This window comes from Malurus melanocephalus, unplaced genomic scaffold, assembly GCF_030028575.1.
Source record: "Malurus melanocephalus ecotype Western Australia unplaced genomic scaffold, MMel_1.1 scaffold_1038, whole genome shotgun sequence".
Lineage (NCBI taxonomy): Eukaryota > Metazoa > Chordata > Aves > Passeriformes > Maluridae > Malurus > Malurus melanocephalus.
Genome location: NW_026624270.1, coordinates 37,502 through 49,076, shown reverse-complemented (window position 1 = coordinate 49,076; position 11,575 = coordinate 37,502). Strand labels below are relative to the sequence as shown.

Here is an 11,575-nt window from a genome sequence, read left to right as displayed (position 1 = left end):
GTGTGGCAATTCTCTTTTTCATTCATCATTTCTGGATGGAACAGACACAAGTGATGTCCCCACCTTCCAAAATTTCACGTTGTCTCCTAATAATCACAGTTTTTCCCAATTAGATTTGCTTAATTTATTATGATTAAATCAAGGTGCCATGATTTAATTTTCCCAGTTTCCCAGCTGCTGCCCAATCCTTAAAGCATCACCAGCAATTAAAGCAAATATTRGTTCAGTTCATTCTGTGGCATCACCGGGGAGGATTTGGGGGAAAGAGGAGTTTGCCCAGCCCGGAGTGAGCGGTGCAGCTCTCAGTGATGCTGTGAAAAGTTTTTTTTCACAAAAAAAAAACCCTGAGGAATAATTGCTTGAAGTTACAACAGCATTTAAATAGTAGAGAAGTASAAGGGTTATGAGAAAACACAAATGCAGAACCAGAAAACAAATGCAGGGATGCTTTCTGGAGCAAGGCAGATGCGTGAGAATCACAGAGGGTCTGCAGACAATGGCTGGTGGTGCTGCCCAGAATTCCTGAGAATGCTCAAGATGGGCTCTTTGAAATTCTTCCTGAGGGAAGTCCCAGCCAGCTCCCAGGGCAGCTCCTGGACAATCCTGCTTTTGTTCTGCTGGAGCTGCAGGAGCAGGGCAAGGCTGAAGTTTTCTGCTCCCACCGTGTCCCTGTGCAATCCCACAGTTGGGAAATTACGGATTTTTTGCTGTTTTTTTCAGAATTAAAAAGCCACTGAGGAAATAAATCTGACGTGGAGCAGATGGGCTGGAGCTCCAGGCCCTGGGACAKGGCTCAGGGCTCTGTGATTCCCCAGGAGCCCTGGAAGGGATGTTAAAATTCACAGCAGGAGCTTCTGCCCGTCGGGGCACTATGGAAACGTGGGGCCGTGCCAGGGATTTCACAACAGCTCTTTAGGGAAAAAAAAATCTCCCCTCCTCTTGGAGTGGGCAAATATCGAGGCTGACCTCTAGGCCAGGAGGATTTCTGAGCTCACAGACAGGCTCAGCWGTCTGGGCTGTGAAATAGTGGAAAAAACCAGCAGGGAATAAAGCAGGGTGAGGAAAGTTTTGGYGTTCTGGGTTTGCCCAGCAGGGCAAAGTCTAACAAGGAGGGCCTGGTCCCAGGGGATCCTGACCACCAGCCTTCATCTAAAGCCATTTAATGTTTCAGGTTTTCTGAAAAAAATTTTTTTTTTGATTATTCAGTGAGGCAGAATTGCTTTAAATGATATATTTGCATGGGGAGAATTTGCAGCCTCCTTCAGGACAATCAAACCTGAGTTTGCCCCTCACATAACCAGGGAAAACCAAGCTCAGGCAAAGATTGGCATTACCCATTGAATAGAGTTTCCAGCCTCCTCCAGGACAATCAAACCTGAGTTTGTTCCTCACAGAACCAGGGAAAACCAAACTCAGACAAAGACTGGCGTTACCCATTTATATTTGAGTGTCCAGCCCCCTCCAGGACAATCAAACCTGAATTTTAATGGTGCCAGTTCAGAGGAACAGGAGTTGGGAGCTGCCAGAATCCCTTCCAGGCATTGTCTCCCAGTTTTCCTCACTGGGAATAGACTCCAATTCTGAATTCCAGCAGTTCTGTAAGAAATGCTGAGGGACTGATTGCTCCTCCGAGGAAAAAGACAGGTTCAGCCATGGAATTAAGAGGGAAAATCCCAGCAGCATTCAGAGAACCAGGGAAAACCAAGCTCAGGCAAAGACTGGCATTACCCATTGAATAGAGTTTCCAGCCTCCTCCAGGACACTCAAACCTAAGTTTGCTCCTCACATAACCAGGGAAAACCAAGCTCAGGCAAAGATTGGCATTACCCATTTATATTGGAATTTGCAGCCTCCTCCAGGACAATCAAACTTGAGTTTGTTCCTCACAGAACCAGGAAAACCAAGCTCAAACATTGGCATTACCCATTCATATTTGAGTTTCCATTGTTATCTGCAAGGAAAATAACAGAATTATTTTATTTGCAGGTGAAATATCAGGAATTGAGCTGTCCCTGATGGCAGTCAGAACACGAGCAGGAAGCTCAGAATGAAGGGAGGCACATCCAGAACACACCAGGGCAGCTCCAGGGGGAATTCACACCCTGGGGAGTGGGAAAGGGACCTGAACTCTGCGGTGTCACCCCACAATTACCCCTCTGATTTCTTATTCAGGCAAAACTTTGTGGCCTTTGGACAACCAGAGCTGTGTCAGACAGAATTTAATTCCTGGTGAAGGTAAAAACCACGGATTGCATCAGAACACACAAAATCCTGCAGCTCCAAAATGATTTTTGCCATTTGTCTCTGGCTGGGATTTCTGGGTATGAGTCACAAGGACAATTCAATTCCCAGGGAAAAGAAATATGGGAGGATGCTGAGAAGGATAAAAGGACTGGAAGGTGATGTTGGAATCCCTTTTTTCCTTCTGCAGCTGAAGAGCAGCCCCAAAAGTGTGGAAAAATGGTATTTTTCCAGGTGATACCATTGGGCTGATTTGAAAAGGATCAACTCAAATGATTTCCTTGGAGCAAGCCAAGCTGAGAGCTTTAAGCTGATCAGCACAGAATTTCACCCAGTAAAAACTCAAAATCAGTTGCCAACATGAGGAAAATATGAAACCAGATAAGAATGAGAACAAATATTGACTTTGGTCCAGAGGAAATTCAAAGGGAGGCACGAATGCAGTGTACTTCATGTAAAGAAACCAGACCTTAAAATGAAACATCATTTGTGCAGAAAAATCCAAAGGAAAAGTGCTTTGTATTTATCTTAAATACCTACGAACTCTAAACCACTCAGCAAAATAGGATGTGATGGAGAGATTGTAAATTCACTTTGGAGAAGGAAAGCAGAATATGAGAAATGTCCCTGACYTGGTTAATGAAGCTGAAATATTCTAATTTTTCCATACTAAACCCAGCAAGAGGAGAGAAAACCCGAGTGGGTGCAACACACAGGAGGTGCCAGCAARAAGTGAAAATTAAAAGGATTTTATTGACTGATATGTTCTTCCTGAAAACTTCTCGAAATGTACAAACTGGACATTTGGAACTGATTGGTACATTCAGTTACACTGATTCTCAGAGCCACTTGGAGAGAGAAGATTATTGTCACTCACAGGGATGTTCACATCGTTGCAGACACCAAAAAAAAAAAAAGTGTGGACACGTCCTAGGCTAAAAGTGAAAGCAAAAGAGAACTGACAGCACGGAAACGCCGATGCCACCGAGCCCACATGCRCCAGCCCCTTCCCTGCCAGGCTCAGCGGGCACTGCTTATGAAATTCAACCCCTTTTCCCAGATTTTGGAGGTGTTTTTGGGGGAATTGATTCCCTGCAGGGTGTTCAGCCATCCACGTCTTGGCAGTGTCTCTGGGGGAAGCGTGGGGCTCTCTGCAYGGAATGAATTCCTTCCAGGGGGAGGTGATTTCCCAAATGTGTGCTCTGAGGCCTTGCAAATGCCCCTTTTCTGCCCCAAATCCATCCCCTGCCACACAGGATTATCCCAAATGAACAGGATTATCCTTTATTGCCAACGGAGAGTTGCTGATTTTTTCAGGGGTTATTTCACAGCCAACCCCAGAACTGCTCATTTCACAAGCAGAAATTAAATTCTCGTTTCTCCACAAATTCTCATTTCCCTCCCACATTTGTTTGGAAAAGCTGCAGTCATTAAATGTGACTGAACTCTGGGCAGTGCCTGTGCAGCAGGAGATTTGAAATATTCCAACATTACCTGGGGAACCGTCCCACAGTTTGGGATTTGTTTTGAATTCACCAACCTTTTCATCATGGCCCTGTATTTTTATTTTTTTTTCCCCCATAAGAGCAGAAGGTGGTGGGTTCTGAAGAAAAGAGGTCTCTTTTATAAGCTCAATACAGTACTTTTATATTTCAGACTATGATATACAGCGTATACCATAAATTAAGACAAATACTTGTCACTTTATCTATGTAGGCACAAGAAAATCAGTGATTTTACTGAAGTGGAGAAATCTTCAAGGGTATCATGATTCTGGACTCCATCTCCTGAATAAGTGGCACTGAGAAAAAAAAAAAAAAAANAAAAAAAAAAAAAAAAAAGAAGAAAAAAGGGTTTAATTTCACTGACAGAGCTCAGCATGTTCAGTAGTTTTGAGAACAAATGGCTTTAATCTYATCTCTCTGTTTAAAGATAAATATTTCCATTTTTTTCATCATAATGGAAGTGCTCTTATATTTTTCTGGTGTAACTCCCTTTGAAATGCACCCTATGGAACCCAAAGCTGACATGTTTGGCACGATTCTGGGGGTTTTGTGATGACAGCTTGCTTTGATCTCAAACATCTCCTGGCTTTCACTTCCAAAAACGTAAATTCCCTTTACCCAGCAACGCATTCAACGAGGCTCCTGTATTTCATGAAATATTCAGAGCCATCATTTCATGTAAAGGTAAATTTCACTACTGGCTTCATGAATTTTTGGACAAGCATTTTCTGTAAACCTGTTATAAAAATTCAGTATTAATGCAGCAATTTTTTTAGGACTTAGGCAACTTTCCCAAGCACAACCAGCTGCAAAATTCTCTTTACAGCTCAGCTCAACGCCCCTCTGCTGCTTTAAAGGATAAAAACTGACACAGCCACATGTTTTTCCCTGAGAAAGAGAATTTTTTCTCCCAGTGGGATGTGCTGAGGAGCAGAGAGGATRGCACAGCCTCCAGCATTCCAGAGGAGTTAATGGGTTACCTGTGTAATAGACCAGCTCATCCCAGCCAGGTTTATGCCAYGCTGCATTTCTTATATCTTCCCTGGTTTGCAGGTCTTTGTAAGCTGGGGAAGCAAAAAAAAAAGCACGGAGTGATTATTTTTTCTTCCTTTCAAGTATTCCAGGGAAGAATTAGGGAGCTGAGAGCAGCAGGAAGGAAAAAAAATTGAGAAGGAAAGGCTCCCAGAGCAGCACAAATGGAAGGAGGTGGGAAGAGAGAAAATGTCTGGACACAGGTAAGATAATGCAGGGGTGCAGCTCAGCCTGAGTGCTACCAGATTGCTAAAATAAAAAATTATGGATTGTTGGGAGATGAAAAAAAAACYTGAATAATTTCTAACAAATTATTATTCTCCAGGTTGAAACAATCCTCAGGTGGGTGTTTGTGAATATTAAAATATAGAGAAAGCAAAACATCTCTGTGCAGGAACGGAAAGAAATGCTCAACTTTCCCTTCTGCAGGTGTGACAAATGTGAGGCTCAAAATGAAACTGTAAAAACCTGATCTGGGAGTGGCAGGGTCATGGCTGGGGACTGAGAGCAAACGTGGAGTTCCTAAAGAGGAAGGGACAGGAGAAACTGGGGTAGAAATGGAACAAAACATGAAATATTCACTGTTTGTTTGGGAAGGATAAATTTGCCTATACAGAAATTTTAAAAAATCAACAAATTGAAAAAAAAAAAAATTGAAAGCCTAACTTTTAAGAGTTCTTTGCCTTTTGTAAAAATGCTTTCTCCTGGGCAAAGTGGGACACAGGGAGAACAAGAGCAGAGAAAAGGAGTTTACCCCAAAGGTGATGGACCATGTAGAGCTGTCCAATCTGGGAGAAAAATCCCCCAACGGCTTCGTTGYTGTCCTGTCGGAAGCGAATGGCACGAGCCCTGCAGAGGAGCAAAGAGACATCAGAGCCAGCACATCTGGGGAGGAAATCAGGGAAAACTGCAAGGAAAACAGTGTTGGAGGGAAGMTGGAATGATAAATAGCATTTGTTGTACAGTTCAGTAATTAAAAGTGAGAAAAAAAATTGCTTCACAGCTATTTTCAGCACTAAATAACTCAGATTTACGTCTGTGTCTTGTTGGGATGCATTAGAATTGGAGGCTACAGTTTCRCTAAACTTTGCATTAATTAATTTGAAAAATTAATCATTTTTCAACCAGATTCAGGATAAAGATAATTACTGGAACAACATAAAGTGGCCTTTTAATAGCAGGTTCTAAAACCAAATCCTCAAGTTTCAGTCAAATCAGCTTTGCCATGTTAATTTTCCACAGATTTTTTGGAACTGGAATACAACTTTTTTATGCATGCAGATCTTGGTGCAAATATGAGAAATATGAGGAATATGAGAARTATTTCTCTTAATTATAAACCTATTTGATCTTATAAAACAGACTGGCTACCAGCATAGATACAGCTATTTAATAAAAATTCTACATTTAATTTGTTGAAATTACTGTCATTGAAAAAATTTTATCGATGACAATGAGGTGTCTGAAAATCTACGTCCTCATCTTTGTCAAAATAATTGAAAATTATTTAATTGTTTAACTATCAACCAGCAGAATGGCAAGGGCAGTGAGTACATATTGAAATAAGTTTACACTGGTTAAAAAAAAAGACAAAAATGGATATGATCAATAGAAAAATGGATATGATCAATAGAAAACTGTCTCAAACACTTCTAATCAATGCATTAAAATACAAATATGCTGCTCAGCAGCTTTGCAAGAAGCAATTTGACTTTTAAAACTTAAAAGGGATGAATTTTAGCCTATTTAAGCCAAAAGTGGTCTTGTGAAAGAGGAGCTGAGTCTCCCAGAGGAACTGCCACCCTTCCCAAGCAGCTTGCTGCTGGAAAKCCACGATTTTGCAGCAAAATAAAAGGGCTCTGGGAAGCAAAAATCCTTTTTCTTCCCTCAAAGGGTCACAGAACTGTCTCAAAAGAGGTACCAGTGCAGAGCAGCCCCTGAACTTGGGGATTCGATGGCTCTGGTGCCACCTCCTGTCCAAATCTACACCTGGAGCACACAAGGGTTGAAGGCAACACTCACCAGTAGTTCCCCCACTCAATCATTGTTCCAGGCTGCAAAATACAAAACACATGCAGTTAAAAAAATAAATATCCAATTTTCATCCCATTTCTGTATGAAAAACACTCTGTATTAATCAAGCCCTTCCTCTGAGTGTTAAGAATATTCAAATAATCTGTAATTGCTTTGTTTACTGCCTCTRTCACCCCTTAGTCACCTCTGAAGAATCCCTCAAACCAACCACAGGGTTTCAGCCCTGCAGGCATCAGGACCCCACACCTGGAGAGCAGCAATGACTCAGAGATCAGCTYTGATAAAAAGCAGATTTTTCAGACAAGCTCTGTTTGCCATAAACACCCTCTGAAGGTTTTAGGACAGCACAGAGTTTAAATAATAATAATAATAAAAAAAMCTAAACTTACTCTGAGTTGATAGGATCTCAGTTCATAAATATTAGGGCCATCTCTGGGAACAGGTTCATTCCAGAAACTGAACTCCAGCAGTAACTGGTTCTTACGGGAGAGGAGCATGTTACCCCTTTCCTTACGGAATTCTGTGAATTCCTAAAAAAGAAGGTGGGAAATGGGTCAAATTCTTCAACAACAAACAGCAGGACAGCACTTTGTGGCTTAGATTTAATTTTTTTTATGTTATAAAGGTTTGGGACAGTGAAATCCTTAAAGGAATCTGAATTCTCCCTGGTGCAGCTGAGAATTCCATGGATTTACACAGGAAATGTTCAGGTATTAAATTTCAGGACTTCTGAATTTGACAACAAATCCTTTCTCAAAGAGGTTTCTGAGGCTGCACAGGAAAGGATGAAACTCTTTGGTATGTAAATCTGCTTTTTTTTTTTTCTCTGCCTGTTCTTTGCTCTTTTCTGAGTAAYAAAATCAGTATTTTTTACCTTATTTTGACGAAGTTTGCTCATGACCTCATTGAGAGCTGGATAACCTCCCTCATATCTCCACAAATGAACTGAAACAGAGAAAAAGAAATTTTTTTCAGGGATGCCCCAGACCAGTGGTAAATCTTATGGAAAAATCACACTATAAAATGCTCTTCCCACTATGGAATTATACAAAAATAGGAACCAGGCAGCAGATTTGAAAATAGATTTTCATTCATGAAAGCACTACACATTGGAATATTTTAAGGATAATGGAATCATCTGTTTTTTGAAAAGGGTTCCCTTGGAAAATTTTGCCATTTACTGTGAGGATAATAGGGAAATTTCTGAAAGGATTTTTTTTTGCCATGCTAGTAAGATGTGATGACTTGACATGACTGTTATTGAAATTAAGATTCGGTTTAAGAGAATGACTTAGTTCCAAAAACGTGTTTTATACCAAATTCAGCTAACAGCAGTAGAGGGGCAGACTTTGCAGTTCAGTAAATTACTCCAGCACAAAAACAAGACACTTTCTGTAGGACATGAAAAATGATGCAAATGTTATTTCTGAGCCCAACATTAATAAAAGCAGAAGAAAACGCAACATTTGCTAAGATTTCCCCCATAAAACCAATTTCAGGACATGGATCTATGTTAGTATCTTTATTTTTTTAAACCATTCCCTCTTTAATAAATCAGAACAAACCCCTTGGATAAATCACAGCAAGATGTATTTACAAGCACTTAGTGCAGCCAGGCAATAATTTCACCTYGCAGATTAATAAAAATTATTTTCTCCCACTGAACAAGTCCAACCCCACAATCTGCTTTATCACAGTGCTGCAAGAACATTTCCTGTGGGTGCAGGGACAGCCCCAGCCCGTGTTCATCTGTTCCAAAAGCAGCCACTGTGACTGGCCTAAGAAATTCCCATTTCAGCTGTCCTCGTTCCCCAATTCCCCTTCAACTTCTCAGATGTTGTTTGGTTTAGCTGCCATTAATTCTTTGCACTTGTTCAGTGTCAATATTGCAAAATGCTGGCAATGCAGGGGGAATTAATGAGTGCAGGAGTTAATTTTTTAATTAGGAAGCAACAGCGCTGATCCTGGCACAGCTCTAGTAGAACCTCTACGGATTTGGAGCTGTGGATTCCCATTCCTTCCAATTCCCAGGGCATTTTTCAGGTTTTCTGTCTATACTGGGCTCTTTGGAGTTACCTCTGTAGCAGCTCTTCAGTCATGTCTAGTTCCAGTTTGTTTTCATAGTTAGGCAGTATCCTTGTATGAACATGAACAGAAATATTTTTACTTTCCCCCAGTAAAGTCGATTATTGTTAAAGTTTACAATGCAGATGGGTTGGWATGATTTGCATTTTCATTATCATACAGCAATGACAGTCTGAAAACCTGAGCAAAGCTTTTATCCTTCTCAAGGAAGGAGAAACTCTGCTTTGGCAAGAGTTACCCTAAAATATCTGGGAATGTACCCACAGGACTGTATTTTCATTATCATACACCAATGACAGTCTGAGCAGAGCTTTTATCCTGCTCAAGGAGGGAGAAACTCTGATTTTGCAGGAGTTACCCTAAAATATTTAGGAATGTACCCACAGGACTGTATTTTTATTATCATACAGCAATGACAGTCTGAAAACCTGAGCAAAGCTTTTATCCTGCTCAAGGAAGGAAAAACTCTACTTTTCCAGAGTTACCCTAAAATATTCAGGAATTTTGCCCCCAAGATTGCATTTTCATTATCATACAGCAATGACAGCAAAAAAGCTTGAGCAAAGCTTTTATCCTGCTCAAGAAAGGAGAAACTCTGCTTTTGCAGGAGTTACCCTAAAATATTCAGGAATGTACCCATAAGACCATATTATCATTATCATACACCAATGACAGTCTGAGCAGAGCTTTTATCCTGCTCAAGGAGGGAGAAACTCTACTTTTGCAGAAGTTACCTTACAATATTCAAGAATTCTGCCCACAGGACTGTATTTTTATTATCAYACAGCAATGACAGTCCGAAAGCTTGAGCAAAGCTTTTATCCTGCTCAAGGAAGGGAGGAGCAGGATAACTCTTGCTCTGCTTTTGCAAGAGTTACCCTAAAATATTCAGGAATGTACCCATAAGACCATATTATCATACAGCAATGACAGTCTGAAAATCTGAGCAGAGCTTTTAACCTGCTCAAGGAGGGAGAAACTCTGCTTTYGCAAGAGTTASCCTAAAACATTCAGGAATTTTGCCCCCAGGACTATATTCCACAAGCATTTCCCTCATTTTAACAACCTGCAAAACACGGAAATAAATCAACAACGAGACAAAACTGAAAGAATGAAGGCTCTGCTGTCCAACCCAGCATGACAAAAGCAAGCACAAGCCAGCCGAGGAGCGGCTCCACGGCTCTGGAGTGCCAACAGAGACGATTGAAAAGGAGAAACCTGCCAAGCACAYGGGTCACTTGCATGGATTTACACGGGGTTGTACTTCTATCTCCTACCAGCCTGATCTTGCTCTCCGTACCACGTGTTCCAAGTCCCCACCAGAGCACAAGGGTAGTGTTTTTCTTCGTGAATCTTTGGCAGCACCTCTTGACTTGAAAACAAGGAACACAGACACTGGGTTGCATTGCCCACAGTTGATATGTATTAACAYGGCATCATGCTATGAACATTCATATGATTTTTTTTTTTTTTTTTCAGAGGAGAAAGGTGAAATATCAAAATTTGCTATAAATGGGGAAAGTGGCTACACTCCCATGGASATTAAAGGTGAGTGTTACCATTTTTTAGATTCTGTAACAAATGAAAAGCACGGGAGGATTCTTTGGATGCAGTAAACTATGTGCATCGAAATAATTATGTCTATCTAAAAGGTTATCCAAYATTAGAAAAACAAATATCAGGATATCACACAGAAAATTCAGCCTGCATGGGTGATTTGCTTGAGGAAACGCTTTTCTTTGCTTGAGGAAAAGCTCCCCTCATATTTCCACATAGAAATATGAAAGCACAATCTTCTAAATCASTTTCAATGCTATGAACTGCTGAGCTGAGTGAATAAAAATAATTTGATAAATGAAATAATGACTGTATCTCAGAGCATTGCTTTCCAATTTCAGGATGTGGTCTTACTTTGAGGCAACTTACCYGCTAAAGAACAGTGAAACTGCCTTAAAAATACCTTAAAAATACAAAATTTCCGTGTGACTGTTTCCAGGATTTCTAACACTCTTTCAAACTTTAGAAGTGGCCCACATTAGTGTGAGGAAATTAAGTTTTGCTGATTGCTGACTTGGCCAAGACAGCTTTCCCTGCACTGTGCCTTGTTGAATAAGTCAATTAGTCTGGTTGAATTTTGCCTTTTATATTTTTCCATGAATAATTACCCTTCTTACTTGGTTTGGCTCACAGGCAACGAGCCTCTGCACAGCATCAAGTAATAAAAAGTAGGCTGGGCTGGGGCTGGGAGTTATTAGAGATGAGTTTTCCTCTCTATTTTGCCACTGACTTTCCAGCCAACCTTGAGCAAATCTCATTAGCAATTTGTACCTCGACATTTTCTCACCACCCAGTGTAAATAAGATGACAAAATGACTCTCTCCAAGGACATTCTCAAGGATGGTTCACCGCCAGTTCATTTTTTGCAAAGCAGAATGAGATCCTGGAAAGGCAGCTTTAAGGAGGAATGGTAAAATGTTGCATAATTCTACCATATATTGCTGCAAATTTGAGAAAAAAATGCTCATAGAACACCTTTAAAAAAAACCTCTCCCTACTCCTCCAGAAGGGATCCCTAACAACAGTGATTCACAAAGTAATTTGTCCTAATTACATTATTTATTTATTAATACACAATGACTAATCCTCATTCTGATTTGATACAGAAATAACCTGTTTCC

At 40.6% G+C, this 11,575-nt stretch overlaps 1 protein-coding gene and 1 long non-coding RNA gene across 3 annotated transcripts in view; one reads left to right on the top strand and one right to left on the bottom strand.

Moving 5' to 3' along the window:
* Window positions 1-2,974: 2,974 nt before the first annotated feature.
* NIPSNAP2 (nipsnap homolog 2) overlaps window positions 2,975-11,575 on the bottom strand; it is a 13,935-nt gene continuing 5,334 nt past the window's right edge. Inside the window, exons 4-10 of the mRNA XM_057386726.1 lie at window positions 10,175-10,269; window positions 7,687-7,757; window positions 7,202-7,342; window positions 6,801-6,832; window positions 5,533-5,627; window positions 4,727-4,810; window positions 2,975-4,042 (exon numbers count right to left, since the gene is read on the bottom strand). Coding sequence (XP_057242709.1) covers window positions 3,978-4,042; window positions 4,727-4,810; window positions 5,533-5,627; window positions 6,801-6,832; window positions 7,202-7,342; window positions 7,687-7,757; window positions 10,175-10,269 — 583 coding nt within the window. The 3' untranslated portion in view covers window positions 2,975-3,977. The remainder of the gene's footprint in view (window positions 4,043-4,726; window positions 4,811-5,532; window positions 5,628-6,800; window positions 6,833-7,201; window positions 7,343-7,686; window positions 7,758-10,174; window positions 10,270-11,575) is intronic.
* Window positions 4,805-11,575, top strand: part of LOC130586026 (uncharacterized) — a 10,181-nt gene continuing 3,410 nt past the window's right edge. For both annotated transcript variants that reach the window (XR_008966651.1, XR_008966652.1), the window contains exons 1-3: window positions 4,805-4,981; window positions 7,438-7,610; window positions 10,377-10,445. This is a non-coding gene — a long non-coding RNA (uncharacterized LOC130586026). The remainder of the gene's footprint in view (window positions 4,982-7,437; window positions 7,611-10,376; window positions 10,446-11,575) is intronic.